This window comes from Portunus trituberculatus, chromosome 47, assembly GCF_017591435.1.
Source record: "Portunus trituberculatus isolate SZX2019 chromosome 47, ASM1759143v1, whole genome shotgun sequence".
In the NCBI taxonomy this organism is placed as follows: Eukaryota; Metazoa; Arthropoda; class Malacostraca; order Decapoda; family Portunidae; genus Portunus; species Portunus trituberculatus.
The window spans coordinates 13,188,488-13,206,158 of NC_059301.1; the positions used below are offsets into that span (position 1 = coordinate 13,188,488).

The 17,671-nt window shown below is 38.7% G+C and overlaps 1 protein-coding gene and 1 long non-coding RNA gene across 12 annotated transcripts in view; one reads left to right on the forward strand and one right to left on the reverse strand.

The window, feature by feature from the left end:
• LOC123520552 (polyamine-transporting ATPase 13A3-like) overlaps nt 1–14,170 on the forward strand; it is a 43,418-nt gene extending 29,248 nt beyond the window's left edge. For 9 of the 10 annotated variants that reach the window (XM_045282915.1, XM_045282914.1, XM_045282922.1 and 6 more), the window contains 13 exons: nt 2,833–3,108; nt 4,112–4,240; nt 5,284–5,437; nt 5,991–6,118; nt 6,233–6,350; nt 7,341–7,498; nt 7,910–8,131; nt 8,803–9,009; nt 9,223–9,317; nt 9,613–9,741; nt 9,945–10,099; nt 13,202–13,380; nt 13,485–14,170. In XM_045282915.1, the coding sequence (XP_045138850.1) occupies nt 2,833–3,108; nt 4,112–4,240; nt 5,284–5,437; nt 5,991–6,118; nt 6,233–6,350; nt 7,341–7,498; nt 7,910–8,131; nt 8,803–9,009; nt 9,223–9,317; nt 9,613–9,741; nt 9,945–10,099; nt 13,202–13,380; nt 13,485–13,631 (2,097 nt within the window). In that variant the 3' untranslated portion in view covers nt 13,632–14,170. The remainder of the gene's footprint in view (nt 1–2,832; nt 3,109–4,111; nt 4,241–5,283; nt 5,438–5,990; nt 6,119–6,232; nt 6,351–7,340; nt 7,499–7,909; nt 8,132–8,802; nt 9,010–9,222; nt 9,318–9,612; nt 9,742–9,944; nt 10,100–13,201; nt 13,381–13,484) is intronic. The other variant, XM_045282923.1, reaches the window with a different exon arrangement.
• The window catches only part of LOC123520555, a 65,553-nt gene continuing 56,458 nt past the window's right edge, over nt 8,577–17,671 (reverse strand). For both annotated transcript variants that reach the window (XR_006679304.1, XR_006679303.1), the window contains one exon: nt 8,577–9,007. This is a non-coding gene — a long non-coding RNA (uncharacterized LOC123520555). The remainder of the gene's footprint in view (nt 9,008–17,671) is intronic.

Here is a 17,671-nt window from a genome sequence, read left to right on the forward strand (position 1 = left end):
TAGAAATGGATATAGAAGAGGGAAAAGAAGATAGAGATGAATCATTCAAAGGAGACCGATTAAATTACAGAAAGGCTGATATTGAGAATCTCAAGAACTATTTCAAATACGCTAACTGGGAGGAGACGGAAAACTCTGAGGGGGTGCAAGAGAAATATAACTTATTTTTGGAAATATACAAAACAGGAGTCAGGGAATATGTCCCAAAATATAGACCTAAGGAAGAAGGAAAGAAAGATTTGTTTAATGCAAAGTGTGCCAGGGCAAAGGAGAAAAGAGATGGAGCATGGAAAAGGTGGAGGAGAAATAGAAATGCAGTAAATAAGGTAAACTTCAAGATAGCAAGAAATGAATATGTTAAAGTGAGGAAGGAAGAGGAGAGGATCTATGAAAAGGACATAGTCGAAAAATGCAAGGAGCAACCAAAATTGTTTTACAGATTCATAAATGGAAAAATAAGACAAAAAGAAACAATAGAAAGGTTAAAAGGAGAAAATGGGATGGTGGAAGACCCCAAAAGTATGGCAGAACTGTTAAATAATAAGTTCCAGGAGGTCTTTACTAAGGAATCCAAATTTGAAAGACCACAGGGTAATAGAGAGACCATCTATATGGAAGAGATTAAAGTAACCAAGCTTGAAATAAAAGAGTTAATGAAGGAACTGGATGAAGAAAAGGCAATGGGACCGGATGAAGTCTCAGGCAGAATACTGAAAGAATGTAGGGAAGAACTAGCAAGACCTATACACAACATCATAAAATGCTCAATAGAAAATGGAACAGTACCAGTAGAATGGAAAAGAGCTGAGGTGGTTCCCATATATAAGAGTGGAAGGAAGGAAGAACCTCTAAATTACAGACCGGTATCATTAACTAGTGTAATATGTAAGATGTGTGAAAGAGTAATAAAGAAACAATGGATCGAGTTCCTTGAAGACAACAAATTATTATCAAATAGCCAATTTGGCTTTAGAAAAGGTCGGTCGTGTGTAACAAATTTACTGAGTTTCTACTCTAGAATAGTTGACAGGGTACAAGAGAGAGAGGGATGGGTTGATTGTATTTACTTGGATTTAAAAAGGCATTTGATAAAGTGCCACATGCAAGGTTACTGTGGAAATTAGAGGAGAAGGGTGGTTTAAAAGGAAGCACATTGAGATGGATGGAAAATTATTTGAGGGGGAGAGAAATAAGGACGGTAGTCAAAGATATGAAGTCCAAGTGGAGAGCAGTAGAAAGCGGAGTGCCACAGGGGTCAGTATTGGTGCCAATACTTTATCTCATTTATATAAACGACATGCCAGAAGGAGTGAACAGCTACATAAATCTGTTTGCGGACGATGCGAAACTGTGCAGAGTTATAAAGCAAAAAGAGGATTGTGAAATACTGCAAGAAGACCTAAATAAGATCTGGGAATGGAGTAAAAAGTGGGAGATGGAATTCAATGTGGACAAAAGCCATGTCATGGAAATGGGAAAGAGTGAAAGACGACCAGTGGGAATCTATAAGATGGGAGATGGAGTAGAACTGGAGAAAGTAAAAAGGAAAAGGATTTGGGAGTGACGATGGAAGAAAATAATCAACCGGTAAGCCATATTGATAGAATTTTCAGAGACATATAATTTGCTAAGGAATATTGGAATAGCATTTCACTACATGGACAAAGAAATGATGAAGAAACTGATAAGTACTATAATAAGACCCAGATTGGAATATGCAGGAGTAGTGTGGACCCCTCACAAAAAGAAACACATAAGGAAGCTGGAGAGACTACAAAAAATGGCTACAAGAATGGTCCCAGAACTTGAAGGGATGACATATGAGGAGAGACTAAAGGCTATGGATCTTCCAACATTGGAACAGAGAAGGGAGAGAGGGGATCTCATACAAGTTTATAAATTGATCAATGGAATGGACCAAGTGGACAATGAGTATCTGATCCTGAGAGAAGAATATGCCAGTTGAAGCACAAGATCGCATAGTAAGAAGCTGAGGAAGGGAAGATGTGTAAGAGATATTAAAAAGTATAGTTTCCTGCAAAGATGTGTTGAGACCTGGAACAGTTTGAACGAAGAAGTAGTGTCTGCAACAAGTGTACATAGCTTTAAGGAAAGATTGGATAAGTGTAGATATGGAATGGGGCCACATGAGCATGAAGCCCAGGCCCTGTAAAACTGCAACTAGGTACAACTCTACCACACAGGAGGGTGGTAGAGTGGTGATGCTCTGATCACAGGGAGAGATGGGACATGGACCAAAAGGGGAAGGTTAAATGGGTGGAGCCTACAGGCTTAGTTTTTGAGATTGAGAAAGATGGACCAATCAAAGGAAAACTGAAACCTTCACCTGGTGTTGGGTTACCAGGTGTTGGTACTGAGAAATTAGGTATATGGTCAGGATTGGCAAGGAGTGAAGTGCTGCCATCTTTATATCAGTAAATGCATGGAGCTGACATTACATAACATTTGGCTCTGTAATTTGTCAGTTTCACTCCATTATGGCACTTTTTCACACAAATAATATTTCTGCATCTCAACTCGCCATTTCCTCTTTCTATGCAGGGAGAGAAAGAGAGAGAGTGAAATTAGTGCAAAGTAATTATCAAATTCACCAGCAGGGCATGATGTATGTTATATATTGTGTATACTAATGCTGTATGGGTTAATAAAATCCTGAGGTGGTGGCTATTTAACAGACCTTCTGATAAACACACAACTAAGAAATGGTGGCTGGATTAAGTTTTTTTTTATTGTGGTGTATTTCATATGGCTCTTATTGCGGGTGCAGCTTATGGACGGTGCACACTAATCTTTTACATCTGTGTGCCTCAGGAGCTGGAGGAGCCTGATGAGGAAGACACACATCGATTTGATAGCCTCATACCCACTATTGTCCGTCCCCCTCCCTCTTCCCTCCCACAACCACCACCTGTCTGTAAACTTCCTGCACCATTCCCCATTTCTCTTGTGCCTTTTTCACTGCCATCTGGTGTGGACACAAGTAGCTCAGCACCTGCCTTATCAGCATCTCCTCACTCATGGGTCTCCATCTGTGATAGCACTGTGGAGGGTGATGGCAACTTGGGGCAAGGCAGCATCTCCAATAAGGTGATATTCTTGATTACTTTTTGAAACTTCTTGCATCATCTACAGTCAAGATTTCATCACTCTGTTGTGTCTACATTTGCTGTACATGGTTGCTTCTACTAATATCCAAGTATAGATTTTAATTGGTTATTGTGAATATGTGGTTTCTATTTACATTCTAAGTTTTATGTCTAATTCTAGTTCTAGAGCCTCCTTATGAGAAGAAAATAGCTTCACTTTGGAGACAAGTTACATTTATGGGGACTTCAAAACAGATGCAAATGCTTTTTTTATTGCTTATGCTTACTTAACATGTGTTTGGCTTCATTGAGCATGGCATGACAATGTGATCATGTGCAGAGGTATCTGTTTCCTCACACAAAACCCTTATGTGAGTATCTACATTATATATTTGCCATTTTCTTTTAACAGCATGTCCAGCTCTTTGTAACACTGTTACCAGCTCTCTCTCTCTCTCTCTCTCTCTCTCTCTCTCTCTCTCTCTCTCTCTCTCTCTCTCTCTCTCTCTCTCTCTCTCTCTCTCTCTCTCTCTCTCTCTCTCTCTCTCTCTCTCTCTCTCTCTCTCTCTCTCTCTCTCTCTCTCTCTCTCTCTCTTGTAATCTGTATCCTATTTTTTTCTGGGTATCTTTGTGTGTGTGTGTGTGTGTGTGTGTGTGTGTGTGTGTGTGTGTGTGTGTGTGTGTGTGCACGCAGGCGCTTGCACATGGGCACGCTAATGAGCACCCATCAAATGGTTGTTTCCACATATATATTTTTTTGTTTTTGTGTGTGCTTATCTAGCTGTAGCAATATAAGACAAAAACAGTGCTGTGGTGCCCATCTCATTAGCTGTTTCCATCAGGCAAGCTTGAGTGTTGATTGTAAAACTCTCTTTCCATGCACCACTTTTGTACCTGATTTGTTCTTGAAATCTATGGTCTGTATGGAAATGTTGACCAGGATGTGAGTTTGGATGCATGCACATATGTATATATGTACATATTCTCCATACATTACTTGACAGACCTTGGAGGAGGCAGCACCAGGGTCCACCAACTATGACCAAGTAACACCCACTATAGTGAAGCCCAGCCATCAGGAGACATATGTGGATCCTCCTCGTCATTCTAACATGATGGAGACGCCTTTGCAGGTTGTAACCCTTTGCTGTCCTTCCACTCACTTTCCTACTCATGACCGAGATGTCATTTCTCACGTACTAAGGCTTCTTGCCCCCATGCTTATATCATCTCTGATGCATTCTTGAGGTCTGGATACATTTCCTTCAGTTGTCTGACTGTTAAAACATGCATTTTCTTCAAGGTAATTGTCTTGAGTCTATCTGTGCTCCTTGAAGTCTTTCTCTTGACTCCAAGGCAGGTTTTATGGACAGGCACTTGATATGGTGGTAGGTAGCATATAGCAGCAAGAAATCTTTGTACAGTCATCCTACCATGTTCCAATATTTCAGAGGTAATGACTTATCTTCTTTTAGGGGGTAGAATATGACCCTTTTTTGTGTAAGTGGTTTGGGACGTATGCTGGATGTAAAGATAAAGTTTGCAGGTTTGATGATGAGGTAAGGAAGACAAGGCCAAGCATAAGACTGGAGCTTAACATCCATCCAGTGTCTTCCATTACCAAAGAAGCAAAAAAAAAAAAAAAAAAAAAAAGTTTCACATAATTGCCAGCCCCCATGTAGGTCTGATAGAGTTAGCCAAAAGACTGACAAATGTCTTGAAACATTCCTCTTAAATGAAGTCAGGTCTATGCTCCCAAGTTGCCAGGTACCAGAACTTGAGCAAAACTTCTGTTGCATTGTGTAACTACTATTTTGCGTTCACTTTCCATCCAGGATATCTGACTACATTTTATGGGGACTGTATGTATTTTGAGATAGGGAGTAAAGTAAGTGAAGGGGGGAAGGATGTCAGTATCTTAACAGGCCAGGATGAATGAACATTTTTTCAGTGTTTTTAATATCCTGAGTTTCACAATCCTTGAGTTTAGTTTTACATCTTAAGAAGAAAGCAAGCACAGGATTTGCAGGAAGACTGTATATTTGTATAAGGAAAACTATTTGTTATCCCATAGGAAAGTTATTAAATTCTCCCCAAACTACTCATGTTTCTAGGAGTTTCATTAACTTTTTTTTTACTGCAGACAGCTTCTTCAACATTTTTTATTTATTTGTAGGTACCTTATGAGATTGGAATTGTGCGTCAGTTCCCATTCAGCAGCAGCACCCAGCGTATGTCAGTAATTGTGCGGGTCCTGGGGCAGCAGCAGATGGACCTTTATGTCAAGGGTGCTCCAGAAGTGATCATGAATCTTTGTGTGTCAGAATCATGTGAGTATTCTGGCTTCATGTGTTTGTGCCTACCATTCTCACATAGTTTTATTTATCTACTTTTTTTTTTTTTTTTTTAGGTCTTTATTCAGTTATGAACTTATGATCACCATTTTCATGAACTTACTTTTTATTTCATTAATGGAGAAAATTGTCTAAAAAGTCATTGTACATTGGAACCCACTATTTGTACACAATCCATTCCAGGAGGCTGTATGAATTGCATCTTATATAAATAGTGAAAAATTTTTTCCTTTAAGAAATGTGAGGTGAAGTAATCCATTCCAAGCCCACAAATTATTATTATTATTTTTTTTTCTTTACCCTTAAGTGACAGCAATAATTTCAGTGTGATGAGTGAGTGTGCCTTGATTGTGTTTCATGAGAGAGAGAGAGAGAGAGAGAGAGAGAGAGAGAGAGAGAGAGAGTGAGAGTATTATCAAGTGGGAAGTTTGTTTGTAATTTTTCTAGTGACATTCATTTTCTGGATCTACTGTTATAGTAAGAGGAATTATAGCAATGTAAAAGTGACTTACTATTTCGTATCCCACAGTACCTGATGACTTTGGGACCATCCTAAATAAATACACACTACAAGGCTTTCGAGTCATTGCCTTGGCACATCGTCGCTTGCAGACCAAGCTGTCCTGGCATGCTGCACAGAGAATACCTCGCACCCAGGCTAGTGTACTTATGTGCTGTAATCCATCGTACATCATTATGCTGTTGACAATAATAGTTACAAAGAAGCAAATAGGAAAGTTTATGGTGACACTGCATGTATTACTTGTACAGGTGGAAAAGGACCTTGTGTTTGTGGGGCTGCTGGTGCTGCAGAACATGCTCAAGCCAGAGACAACACCAGTGATAAGGCAGCTGGCCAAGGCAAACATCAGGACAGTAATGGTCACAGGTCTGTACCTTGCATTTCTCCTCTACACATGCATAATGTTGGTGTGGATTTATTGTGCTTTTTGTTGGAGCTTTCATTACTTGGGTTAAGATGTATTTATATTCTTCCTTTTTTTATGTGTTTACCACTTTACCACTTTAGTATATATGGAGTATACTCATCACAAAAGAAATTGACAAAGTATGAACATCCCAACATATCCACAGAGCAAAGTGCCATTTTTTAATGTAGGACCATGGGAAGTCATCAGAAGTGGTTCATCACACACATCACATCTGACAACTCGCATGCTCTGAAGATACCTCACATAGTTCTTGAATTGGTGACTAACTGCTTGGCACAGTTGGGAGTGGTACTTCTGTGCTCTCCCACCTGTTTGCCCACAATGTTAGTCACAATGTAATGGATCTTGACAAGAGAAAGATTTAGTAATTGAGAGACTGTAAGGAAGAAAGGCTGATCAGAGATTGCTATCAAATAATTTTAAGAAGGCTGTACCTGATCAGAAGAAACTCCTTTCCTTCTTTTCTCACACCCATCAACATTACCACTCAGCCACTTTCTGTCTGAACTACAAGAACACCTTGGCTGTTCTTCATGTGCATCTAGGTCCACTATGGCTAGACCTGCACAAAGTAGTGTGTTCAGAAACCAACACAAGTAGGAACTGGTGAACACACACACAAGAACACTTAAAACATCCTAAAGAAAGTATCTTTGAAAAGTCACAAAAGGAAAGAGATGTGATGATATAAGTAGAGCAAAGTGTGTGCTCAGGATGGGGTGAAGCTGCCAACTGACGGGTGGTTGCTGGCGCTAATGTCTTGTTGACTGTCTTTTGTGATGACAGTTGAATATCATGAGGTGAAGTTAAAAAGTTTAAGAGTTAGGATACACCTTGTTTGGTTAAAAAATGGAAAGTAGATGACTGAACTATACTGTACCTCAGAGTTGTGTGTTCATGAAGAGATGTCTTGATATACTCCACAGGTGACAATATCCTGACAGCTATAAGTGTGGCTCGTGACTGTGATATGGTGGGGACTTCAGACAGGATACTTGTAGCCAAAGCGTCCCCTCCTACTGAAGACCAGCCTGCATCCCTTATTTTTGAGGCAGCCCATGCACTAGACCCTGCCAGTAATGAGGTCTGTATTTCATTGATAATACATTTTTTGCTACTGTGTGATGAATACAAGCTGCATTGTAGATACTATCATAGTATTATTTCCTAAAGAGCAGTCAGAGACTGGTGGAATCATCATATCTTATTTTATATTTTGAATGAATGGTATTTTTGTAGCAGCTAGTGAATTTAGCTTTGTGTGAAGGAAGAGAGTTGTCTTTAGAATGAAGTGCAGTTGTCTGTAGAGGTGTTGTGAGTTATAATGTGAGAGGAATAAATGCTGCATTTGTTGGTATGTAAAATGTGCTTACAGTACATTGTGTAGAGATAGAATTGGACAAATTCAGTTGATAATGGGTGCATAAGGTTTTCCATCAGATTGCACTCCCTACATTTCTCATTGAGAGTTATATTTATATTCCTAATGTTACAGAAGAATGTGTGTGTGAGCATCGATCCAAAGTATCATCTGGCAATAAGCGGGAAGGCCTGGTCTGTGATATATCAGCACTTCCCTGACCTGGTGCCAAGAATTGTGGCCCGAGGTACTGTCTTTGCACGAATGTCCCCAGACCAGAAGGCACACCTTGTTGAAGAGCTACAGGCCATCAACTACATTGTAGCCATGTGTGGAGATGGTGCCAATGATTGTGGGGTAAGTTGTCTACATTTTACATTTATATATTTGTACTATGTTCATTCCCTCACTGTCTTCACCTTGATCTCATTATTTATGATTACATTATTATTGTTGTTTGAAGTATGCTTTTGCTTCATCACATTCTGAATGTCAAATACAAGTGAATAAAACGTAGATCAGTTGGAGGAGCCAGACATATCATTCTGAGATAGTTTGGCCTCACTGAAGGAATGCCAGGAAATAAGAGAGCTTATAGGAGTAAAATACATACTGTTGGTGTAAGTACTGTACACCTTCAGTGAAATGTTATGCAATGCTGAACAATGTGATGGAAAGAAGAAAGAAAAATTAGAGAGAACACTGGTTTTTGTCCATCCCTGGGGGAAAAAGAAAGATTACTCAAAGATTAATATCAGACATAGGTAAATAGATTGATAGGTTTTTAATAAATGTTCTGTTGTAAATGGTGAACATTTTAATCACAACACAGTGCCAAGGAATAGTGAATATATCTTGTTTACACTTGGTAATTTGGATATTGCACTCGTTTAACTTGTATAGTATATTGAGAAAGAAGACGTCTTTGGAACATGAAGACCTATAAGAGAATAATGGAACAAAATAGTATAATAGTATAATTCTTCATCCAGCTTTTAATTTCTAACCATCCATTCCATTGTTCCCAGGCCCTGAAAGCTGCACATGTGGGCATCTCCCTGTCCGAGGCTGAGGCCAGTGTAGCTGCCCCTTTCACCTCCCATACCAGCAATATATCATGTGTGCCTCAGGTGGTGTGTGAGGGGCGCTGTGCACTCACCACCAACTTCTCTGTATTCAAATACATGGCCTTGTACAGCATCATACAGTTTGTCTCTGTGCTCATCCTGTATTCTGTAAGTAGAGAAAATGTAAAAAAAATTTATGTATGTATATCTAATGATTATTTAAGATAACAGGACAAGAGAACTAGAAATTATTTTCGTACCAGAAACTGACTGTATAAATTTGTTTTTATAAATATTTTAAATTCATTTTTATATTATCTAAAAAATACATATAGGAATTGAGATCCATTGAGGGTAATTCAGTACGTATTATGTTTGCAGGCTTATACCAATCTTTCTGATGCACAATTCCTCTACATTGATCTTTTCATTGTGACTGTCATTGCCATCTTCATGGGTTACACTGAACCCAGCAAGTGAGTAACACAATATTTTTAGTTGTCTGAAAGATTTCTTTATTTAAGACATCGTGAAATAGTTCATTCACTCTAAACTGTTGCATTTGAAATCAATCCTCATGAGAGCTTTAAGCATTTTTGTATTGTAAGCATTTCAGTGTAAGTGCCACTGATCACACCTTAGATGAATCTGATATAGGGACATTTTATTGTATTAATAAGATTATGAAATGAAATATGATTTCACAAAGATTTTAGATGCATGGTTTTGAAGATACATATTATGTTCTGTGATCCTATATTTATTTTTCAGGGAATTGGTACCACAAAAGCCTTTGGGAAACCTTTTGGGTGCTGCAAATATGTTCTCTATCCTCTCCCAGATCTTCCTAGTCATTCTTTTCCAGGTTATAGCGTACTTCTTCCTTCTTCAGCAGTTATGGTGAGTTATAAGGCAATGTAGGAAGGACAAAGAATGCTATTGGTGCCTTTAGCTTAAAAGTGAACTCCAAAGCTCATGTGGGATAATTTTTCATGAAAAGAACAACGAACTGAAAATTGTGAAATAGGTACCAAATTTAAATGGAAGGGAGGTGGACATATTCCTGTGTACTTGTATCTCTTTAGTTTCTTATCTGTATTTAGGTTTGAGCCAAATCAGCCATCAAAGGATCAAGGGCCAGAAAGTCTGGTGTGCTGGGAGGCAACCATTATCTTCTATGTCTCAAGCTTCCAATACCTCATCTTGTGCATCACATACTCACCGGGCAAGCCTTTCAGAAAGCCACTCATCACTAATGGTGCGTCAGAGAAGTCACGATTTTGTTTTTGAAGTTATACATATATAAAAATAGTATTACTTTTTGTATAATCATTTTTTTCTTTAAACTTTTTTTGTGAAGAATGCAAACAATGGAAGATAACTGGATTTCCGAAACAGGTTGATTTCTAGGAAACCGTATTTTCAGCAGGAAACCAATCACAAAGGCAGCTATGAACAACATCTTTAATAAGCCAAACGTTTTGACACTTTTCTCATGTCATCTTCAGTGGTCTAGAAAACGATAAAACAAATATAAGTATAAAAGAACAAAGTTAAAATATCAAGAAAAATACAAAGGTTAACATTTACACAATATTAAGTGGGTATGCTGAGAGAGTATTGTTAAGGGATGGCTTTAGTTGGGAAATATATAAGGACTCCAATATTCTTAAATTGTTTCTATTACAGGTGGCGAGGATACGAAAATGTCTGAGATTGGGTTGAACCTTACAAGAGAGGCAGTGATCCCGTATCGCGGAAAACGGGGCATTGTGTAGCGGGCGCCCTGTTCTGGCAGACTGACCTAAATGCTCACTGACTCAGTTTATAAGTGAGCGCAGGGTGCTACCCACATACCCAACCTGGCAACTGGGACAAGTAAAACAATAAACAGCCGATGAGCACAAGGTAGTTGGCAGAGTGTCCTTAAAACAGAAAAAAACTACATATACATAGATTATTTGTAGACACAATACAAAAATGTTTATCAGGGTAAAATTTTGTAAGTTTTTCATAAAGACACCTTTCTAATTTCTTGGAAACTTCACCTAGAAATGGGATACGTAAATAAATTGTTTCTTTGGCAACAGTGGTAATTGGTTGTTTAGGATGATATTTACTTTGGAGAAAGTTATTCAGAGTTTTCTTAAAAAGGTTGGTGGTGAAGCTATTATAGAAAAAATCCTTTAGGAAAGTAACTTCATTATGGAAATTTAGGTAAGAAGACAACACAGTACGGACTGAATTGATTTTGAAGTGGAAACTGCAAAAGCTGAAAAAACTAATACTAAGACCATATTTTCTATCAGAGAAACCCCACAACATGTCATTTGAGTAGAAGAAAATATGCAGCACGTGTGTTGGTCCAGAGACACAGAGCAGCAATCACATCTTTGCCCATGAATAACTGAAAACAGTCTAGATCACTCATAGCACTGGCTTCATGATGTAGAATAATACTAAGATGTACATCAGGAAAATCAGTGTTACATGTAGGTAGAGGGTTAGGTCTGGTGTCAGAGAATGGGTCTGAAAGAAGTGGGAAATCTGTTTGTCTACCAGCAGTCTACGTCGCCGCTGCTAGCATCATTCTCTACGTCACTGATAGCTTCAGGATCAAACAAAATATCATCACCTTCCATTGAGTCATCAGACCCCTCAAATTAACTTATTGTCCCACCATCATATTCATCTTCACTGTCAGTTGTAGAGATATCCATAATTGCGAAGTAAATCCGCACGTGCTACCACAAAAAAAACTTCAGGCAGCACTAAACAGAAGCTAGAGAATATCGCATTGTGGCACTCAACAAGCATGTGTTGCCATACGTAGGTCAGAAAATATGATGTATGAAAAAAATATAATATGATGATTGGTCTTCACAAATTACGTCACAGCACTGACAATAACTCATTGGTCAAAGTTTCTGACGTTTCAAACCGTCCCACGAATGGCTGCAGCCTTATGTTTGTAAACACAGACACTTGCCACCACGTGGGTAGAAATAACCCAGAAACCGAGGCCTTGAGAGCCCTCAATACACACAGCTTATAACCGTGGCATGTGCGTGTCACGGGGAGCACGCTTGGTTTCTGGCGCGTGAACTCAGCTGTGGCACGCACGTGTCACAAAACACACATCCAGTACTGAAGGGGTTAAGGACACTCTGCCAACTGCCTTACACTTGTCGGCTGTTTATTGTTTTACTTGTCCCAGTTGCCAGGCTGGGTATGTGGATAGCACCTTGCGCTCACTTATAAACCAAGTCGGTGAGCATTTAGGTCAGTCTGCCAGAACAGGGTGCCCGCTACACAACGCCCTGTTTTCCGCGATACGGGACCACTGCCTCTCTTGTAAGGTTCAACCCAATCTCAGTCATTTTCGTATCCTTGCCACCTGTAATAGAAACAATTTAAGAATAATGGAGTCCTTATATATTTCCCAACTAAAGCCATCCCTCAACAATACTCTCTCAGCATACCCACTTAATATTGTGTAAATGTTTACCTTTGTATTTTTCTTAATATTTTAACTTTGTTCTTTTATACTTATATTTGTTTTTAACGTTTTCTAGACCACTGAAGATGACATGAGAAAAGTGTCAAAACGTTTGGCTTATTAACTAACCCCTTCAATACGGTGATGCCTATGTGGGCGTCATGAAGCCCCAGTAGCAAATACGGTGACGCCTACGTAGACATCATATTTCTTTTCTGAGCTTTCTTCAGTTCAGTTGTCCCGTATAGTGTGTTGGATACCAACTACACACGCCGTATGCTGTCCTTGAAATCCTAGTGGTCCTCCCACCATCCTTGTCTCCACCAATCACTAAAGATAAGCTACATGTGTCCTGCCTTGTGTCTAAAATTACCCAATGGCATAGACTGTTCCCATCTCTCTCTCTCTCTCTCTCTCTCTCTCTCTCTCTCTCTCTCTCTCTCTCTCTCTCTCTCTCTCTCTCTCTCTCTCTCTCTCTCTCTCTCTCTCTCTCGAAAGATAAGCTACATGCGTCCCGCTTGTGTCTAAAATATTAGCAAATGTCACTCTCTCTCTCTCTCTCTCTTTCTCCGAAGAGAGAAGCGTCCACATTCCTCTTTGAAGGTGATATAGTGACTAAAAAATAGCAGCATAATACACAAAGACGACAAGTATGACAAGCTTGCACGAGTTTCCCGCGCTCGGCACTACCACCCGTATATCATACAGGCGGGCTTTTTTAACAACCGGCGCGAAGGGGTTAAAGATGTTGCTCATAGCTGCCTTTGTGATTGGTTTCCTGCTGATAACTAGATTGTTTTGTGTAGATGTATTTTTTTCTAAATGAACTCACTAACAAGTTGGTGTCTTTTCCATGATCAGTCTGGTTGACAGTGGCACTGCTGGTGCTTGGGACTGCCAACCTGCTGATGGTGTTGTCCCCGTGGTCCTGGCTAATGGATTTCATGGGCCTCTATTATGACACAAACAAGCACATGATGTTCCGAATCACATTGCTTCTGATGGTGACAATACACATGGTTATTTCTTACTCTATTGAGGTAGGTGTTGTTGAAAGGTCCTTTTGTAGCTGAAATATATCAAAGTGCAGAATATAAAGAAATCTGTGAATGATTTTTAATCTGTGTTGTTTTTCCTTCCGTAGCTGCTAATCAACAGTGGTTCCCTTAAGAAGTGCTTCCAGTGTGTGACCTGCAAGCAAGGCCCCAAGAACAAGTACAAGCTAGTGCTGCGGGACATGGAGGCAGACTCCACGTGGCCCCCCATGTCTACCCCTCTCTATGGGTTATAGGCCTGCCTAGGAGTTGGGCATTCAGGTTAAGTCTCCAATAGTTGTAGAAGTTTTATAAATTATTTTAACATTTTGTAAATGTCATAGATATCTATTTTTTATTGAAATTGGAGTTTGCAAGAGCAGTTTTTTTTCTTTTTTTGTGGTAAAGCAGTGACACAAAATGTCTTTTTTACATACTAATGACATTATTTTGCCACTTTTATAAAAAATGTATCTGTTTGTGGTTTATATGATATGAGAGCTATCTTAGGTACATTAAGAATTATGAATGTTGGTGCTTAACCAATTAACAATTCTTAACCTTCCTGCCTTAGGGTGGCATCATGAGTGTACGTATGTCATATCTGGAGTTTACGGGCGCACAAAAATTTCAAACTCTTTTCTGTATCTGACAATGATTCCATCGTCAAACAGAACCGAATAATCAAGTGTCGTCTATGAAAATATGCAAAGTGAAATCAGTGTGTTTTCACACCAATAAAACATCTCATTGACCTGAACGTTTCTTGATGATGAAATAATTCAGACAACATGCACTATGTGATTTTATTCCTCCAGGTTGGCTGGCCAATTAAGTGTTTGGTCCTCAAAGAGGAGTTTCTCCTCTTCAGAAGAGTGAGCAAGTGACTCCTCAGAGGAGGAGAAAAAAGCTTTCAAGAAGTAGGAAAGATGGAAGAGGTGGAATTGCATGGCAAGGGTAGTGAAGTGCTCTCTCTCTCTCTCTCTCTCTCTCTCTCTCTCTCTCTCTCTCTCTCTCTCTCTCTCTCTCTCTCTCTCTCTCTCTCTCTCTCTCTCTCTCTCTCTCTCTCTCTCTCTCTCTCTCTCTCTCTCTCTCTCTCTCTCTCTCTCTCTCTCTCTCTCTCTCTCTCTCTCTCTCTCTCTCTCTCTCTCTCTCTCTCTCTCTCTCTCTCTACTTCTGGCCTCCTCTCCCTCCTCTCCAATGTCTCTCTATTTAACATTTTATCTCTCTCTCTCTCTCAATATTTTTAGTTACTTTTAATTTCTTGTTTTTTAATAATTTTTATTTGGCCTTTTACTAACTTTATGGTTTTAATTCAGATACTGTAGCGGCGCCAAATGACCTAAGCTGTTGCATTCTCTCTCTCTCTCTCTCTCTCTCTCTCTCTCTCTCTCTCTCTCTCTCTCTCTCTCTCTCTCTCTCTCTCTCTCTCTCTCTCTCTCTCTCTCTCTCTCTCTCTCTCTCTCTCTCTCTCTCTCTCTCTCTCTCTCTCTCTCTCTCTCTCTCTCTCTCTCTCTCTCTCTCTCTCTCTCTCTCTCTCATGTCCCATGGAGTGAAGGTGTTAGAAGAGATGCACATTGATTTTTGTTAGCTTATGTCAGTTTTTTTTTTTAAATCAAGGTTGGTTGAAGTACTCTTAGCACAGCAGCCACTGGCGTTGGACTCTTTTTGCATGCATGAGCAAAGCAATCAAAATGCTTTGTTGTTGGGAGTCTCTCATTGCTGCAGGATCTCACACAGAATTCCACTAGCTATATAATCTCAGTTTTGACATTTTATATATATATATATATATATATATATATATATATATATATATATATATATATATATATATATATATATATATATATATATATATATATATAATGTGAAAAGATATAGAATCAAAGGAAAACTTAGGACAGAAGATATAAAACACATATTTCAATTATTTTACTTATATATTTACTCTCCTTTATGGTTGCTTTTATCTATTGTAAGTTGAGAATAGACAGAATGGTTCAGGAAGGTCTTGGTTTCAACAATCCATGTCTTTCAATTTATTAGATCTGATACCTCATATTGTCACATTCCAGTTCTCTTACTCTGCCTTTCTTGTTTCATAAATACTCTAATATTGTCTTGCTATAGTGCACTGTATTGTCTCATACTCTTCCAGTATGTAATCTACTCTTGCTTCTGGGGTAGAGTGACATATCTGCTTCTATTGACGAAAACTTTCTGTACCATTTGTCTACAGTGAAACTAATTTGACAAATGGTATGCATGCCTGGTTAATGAACCAAATATGTTTTGGTGCACTTTTAATTATATTTATTTTATATAATGTACTGCAAATATATACATTATAATTCCCATTGATCTGTATATTTGGCGAAATTCAACTCGATATCCAATTCCCTCACTGTCCCGCTCAGTCACCATTGATAATGTGCAGGGAGTCCAGTGGCAGCATTCTTCTAACACAGCCAGCAGCAGATGGGAAGCAGCTAACTGCTTCCCATCCCTGTGTCTTGAAAGATGCTTCAAAGAATGGGAGTAAATGGCTGAGAGCAAGGAACTTTTTCACACAAAATGAGTTACCCATTTTCTTTTTAATATCATATATTTTTTTGAAATTTTATATAATTGTGACATCTGAGTTGGCATTTTGAGAAAAAAAAAATTGTTCTTGTATGATAGACAAGTTTTGAAACTTCAAAGATTCATATGTGCTTAATTCTAAACAGCTACATGTACAGTTATGTTGGTGTGCTTGTGCTATCTCCATGATGAGCATGTTGTCATGTTTACCTTGTGTGTGTGTGTGTGTGTGTTTGTTTCAAGCAGCTTGCCATGCCATCAAGTACCCAGTAAGGTGTGTTAACTTTTAATAAGCTTTCTTATATTTCATAGTGAAAGTCACGGATCAGTGTTCCTCTTCAGTTATACTTTGTACTCCACTTGCCACTTCATTGCATCACTTAGTGAGAACTGACAACATTGCATGACTTAGTGAAAACTTACAACATGCAAGATTCATGATTTGGTTTCATTATACATATAATCCAGACAGTTGCACATTATCTTTTATTGACATAATACTGTACAAAAATAACACTAATTTTTACGAATCTGCAGGAAACTGACATCACTAAACAGCTCTTTCAATAAAAGGTTATGAGCACATCTTTATAATATTGCCACCTCTGTGAACAAATGTTTGCAGAATGAACCTTTTTTGTTTGATGGCAGACATATGGCTGTAATGTGTTTGACATGCGACACAGTATGCAGTGTACAGTATGTCTATGTACAGACACTCCCTGGCTTGCAAGTGAGTTAGGTTCCAAACGTGTTTGAGTCATTATTTTTGTATGAATAATATTTTGGGTGCATATGTCTCGGTGATGTAATAAAGCTGTTGAAACATTACTATAAAGTATACAGTGATAAAGATATTGTAGATGTAATAGTAAAAAAACTAAATATATTATATTAATAAATTATGGAAATACTATATACTATTGTGCTGTAAGCACAAGCTATATGTACCATTTTCCTTCAGTAAGTTTCTGTACTATTGTCACTTTTTGGTGATGCCAAAATCTCCACTTTATAAATGTTTCTGGTGACTCAATGTCCTGAATAATCATTCACAAATATTTTTCTTTAATACTCATTATAATTTCTTCACCTACTATATGGGTCCACATAGGCCTCCTTGTACTTTTTTTTCTCATCAATCAATTTTTTTGAGGATTATCAAGTTCCTCCTTGTACTTTTTTTTTCTCATCAATCAATTTTTTTGAGGATTATCAAGTTTTCATTTTTATTGAAATCCCTCTGTGGCTCCTTGCAATCATGTTGCCTCTTCATGGGTCTGCAATTTTGCACCATCACAAAACATCAATATGGCTATTTAATAATCCCCTCTCAATATCATTTACATAAATCTAAAACATAGGAGGAGCCAATACAGATCCATCCCCGTGGTATGTACTTTACTTGTAATCTTGCTCCAGCTTGAAGTATTGTCTCTGATCATAGTCCTCATTTGTCTGCCCATAAGTGCTTTGGAAGAGACCGAGGCCACGCCAGGAATGAGAAGTTGGGGCGAATGTTGGACAAGTAGATGAGGCGGCAAGTTTCTCGTGGCCATTGTGCTGCAGCCAGTTTCCTGTGGCCAGTTGTTCTATGGCAAGTTTCCCGTGACCAGTTGTGCTGCAGCCAGTTCTGGCGTGGTGGTGGTGATGGTAGTAGTGGTGGTAGCAGCAGTAGTTGCAGTAGTAGGAGTAGAACTATAAGCACTAA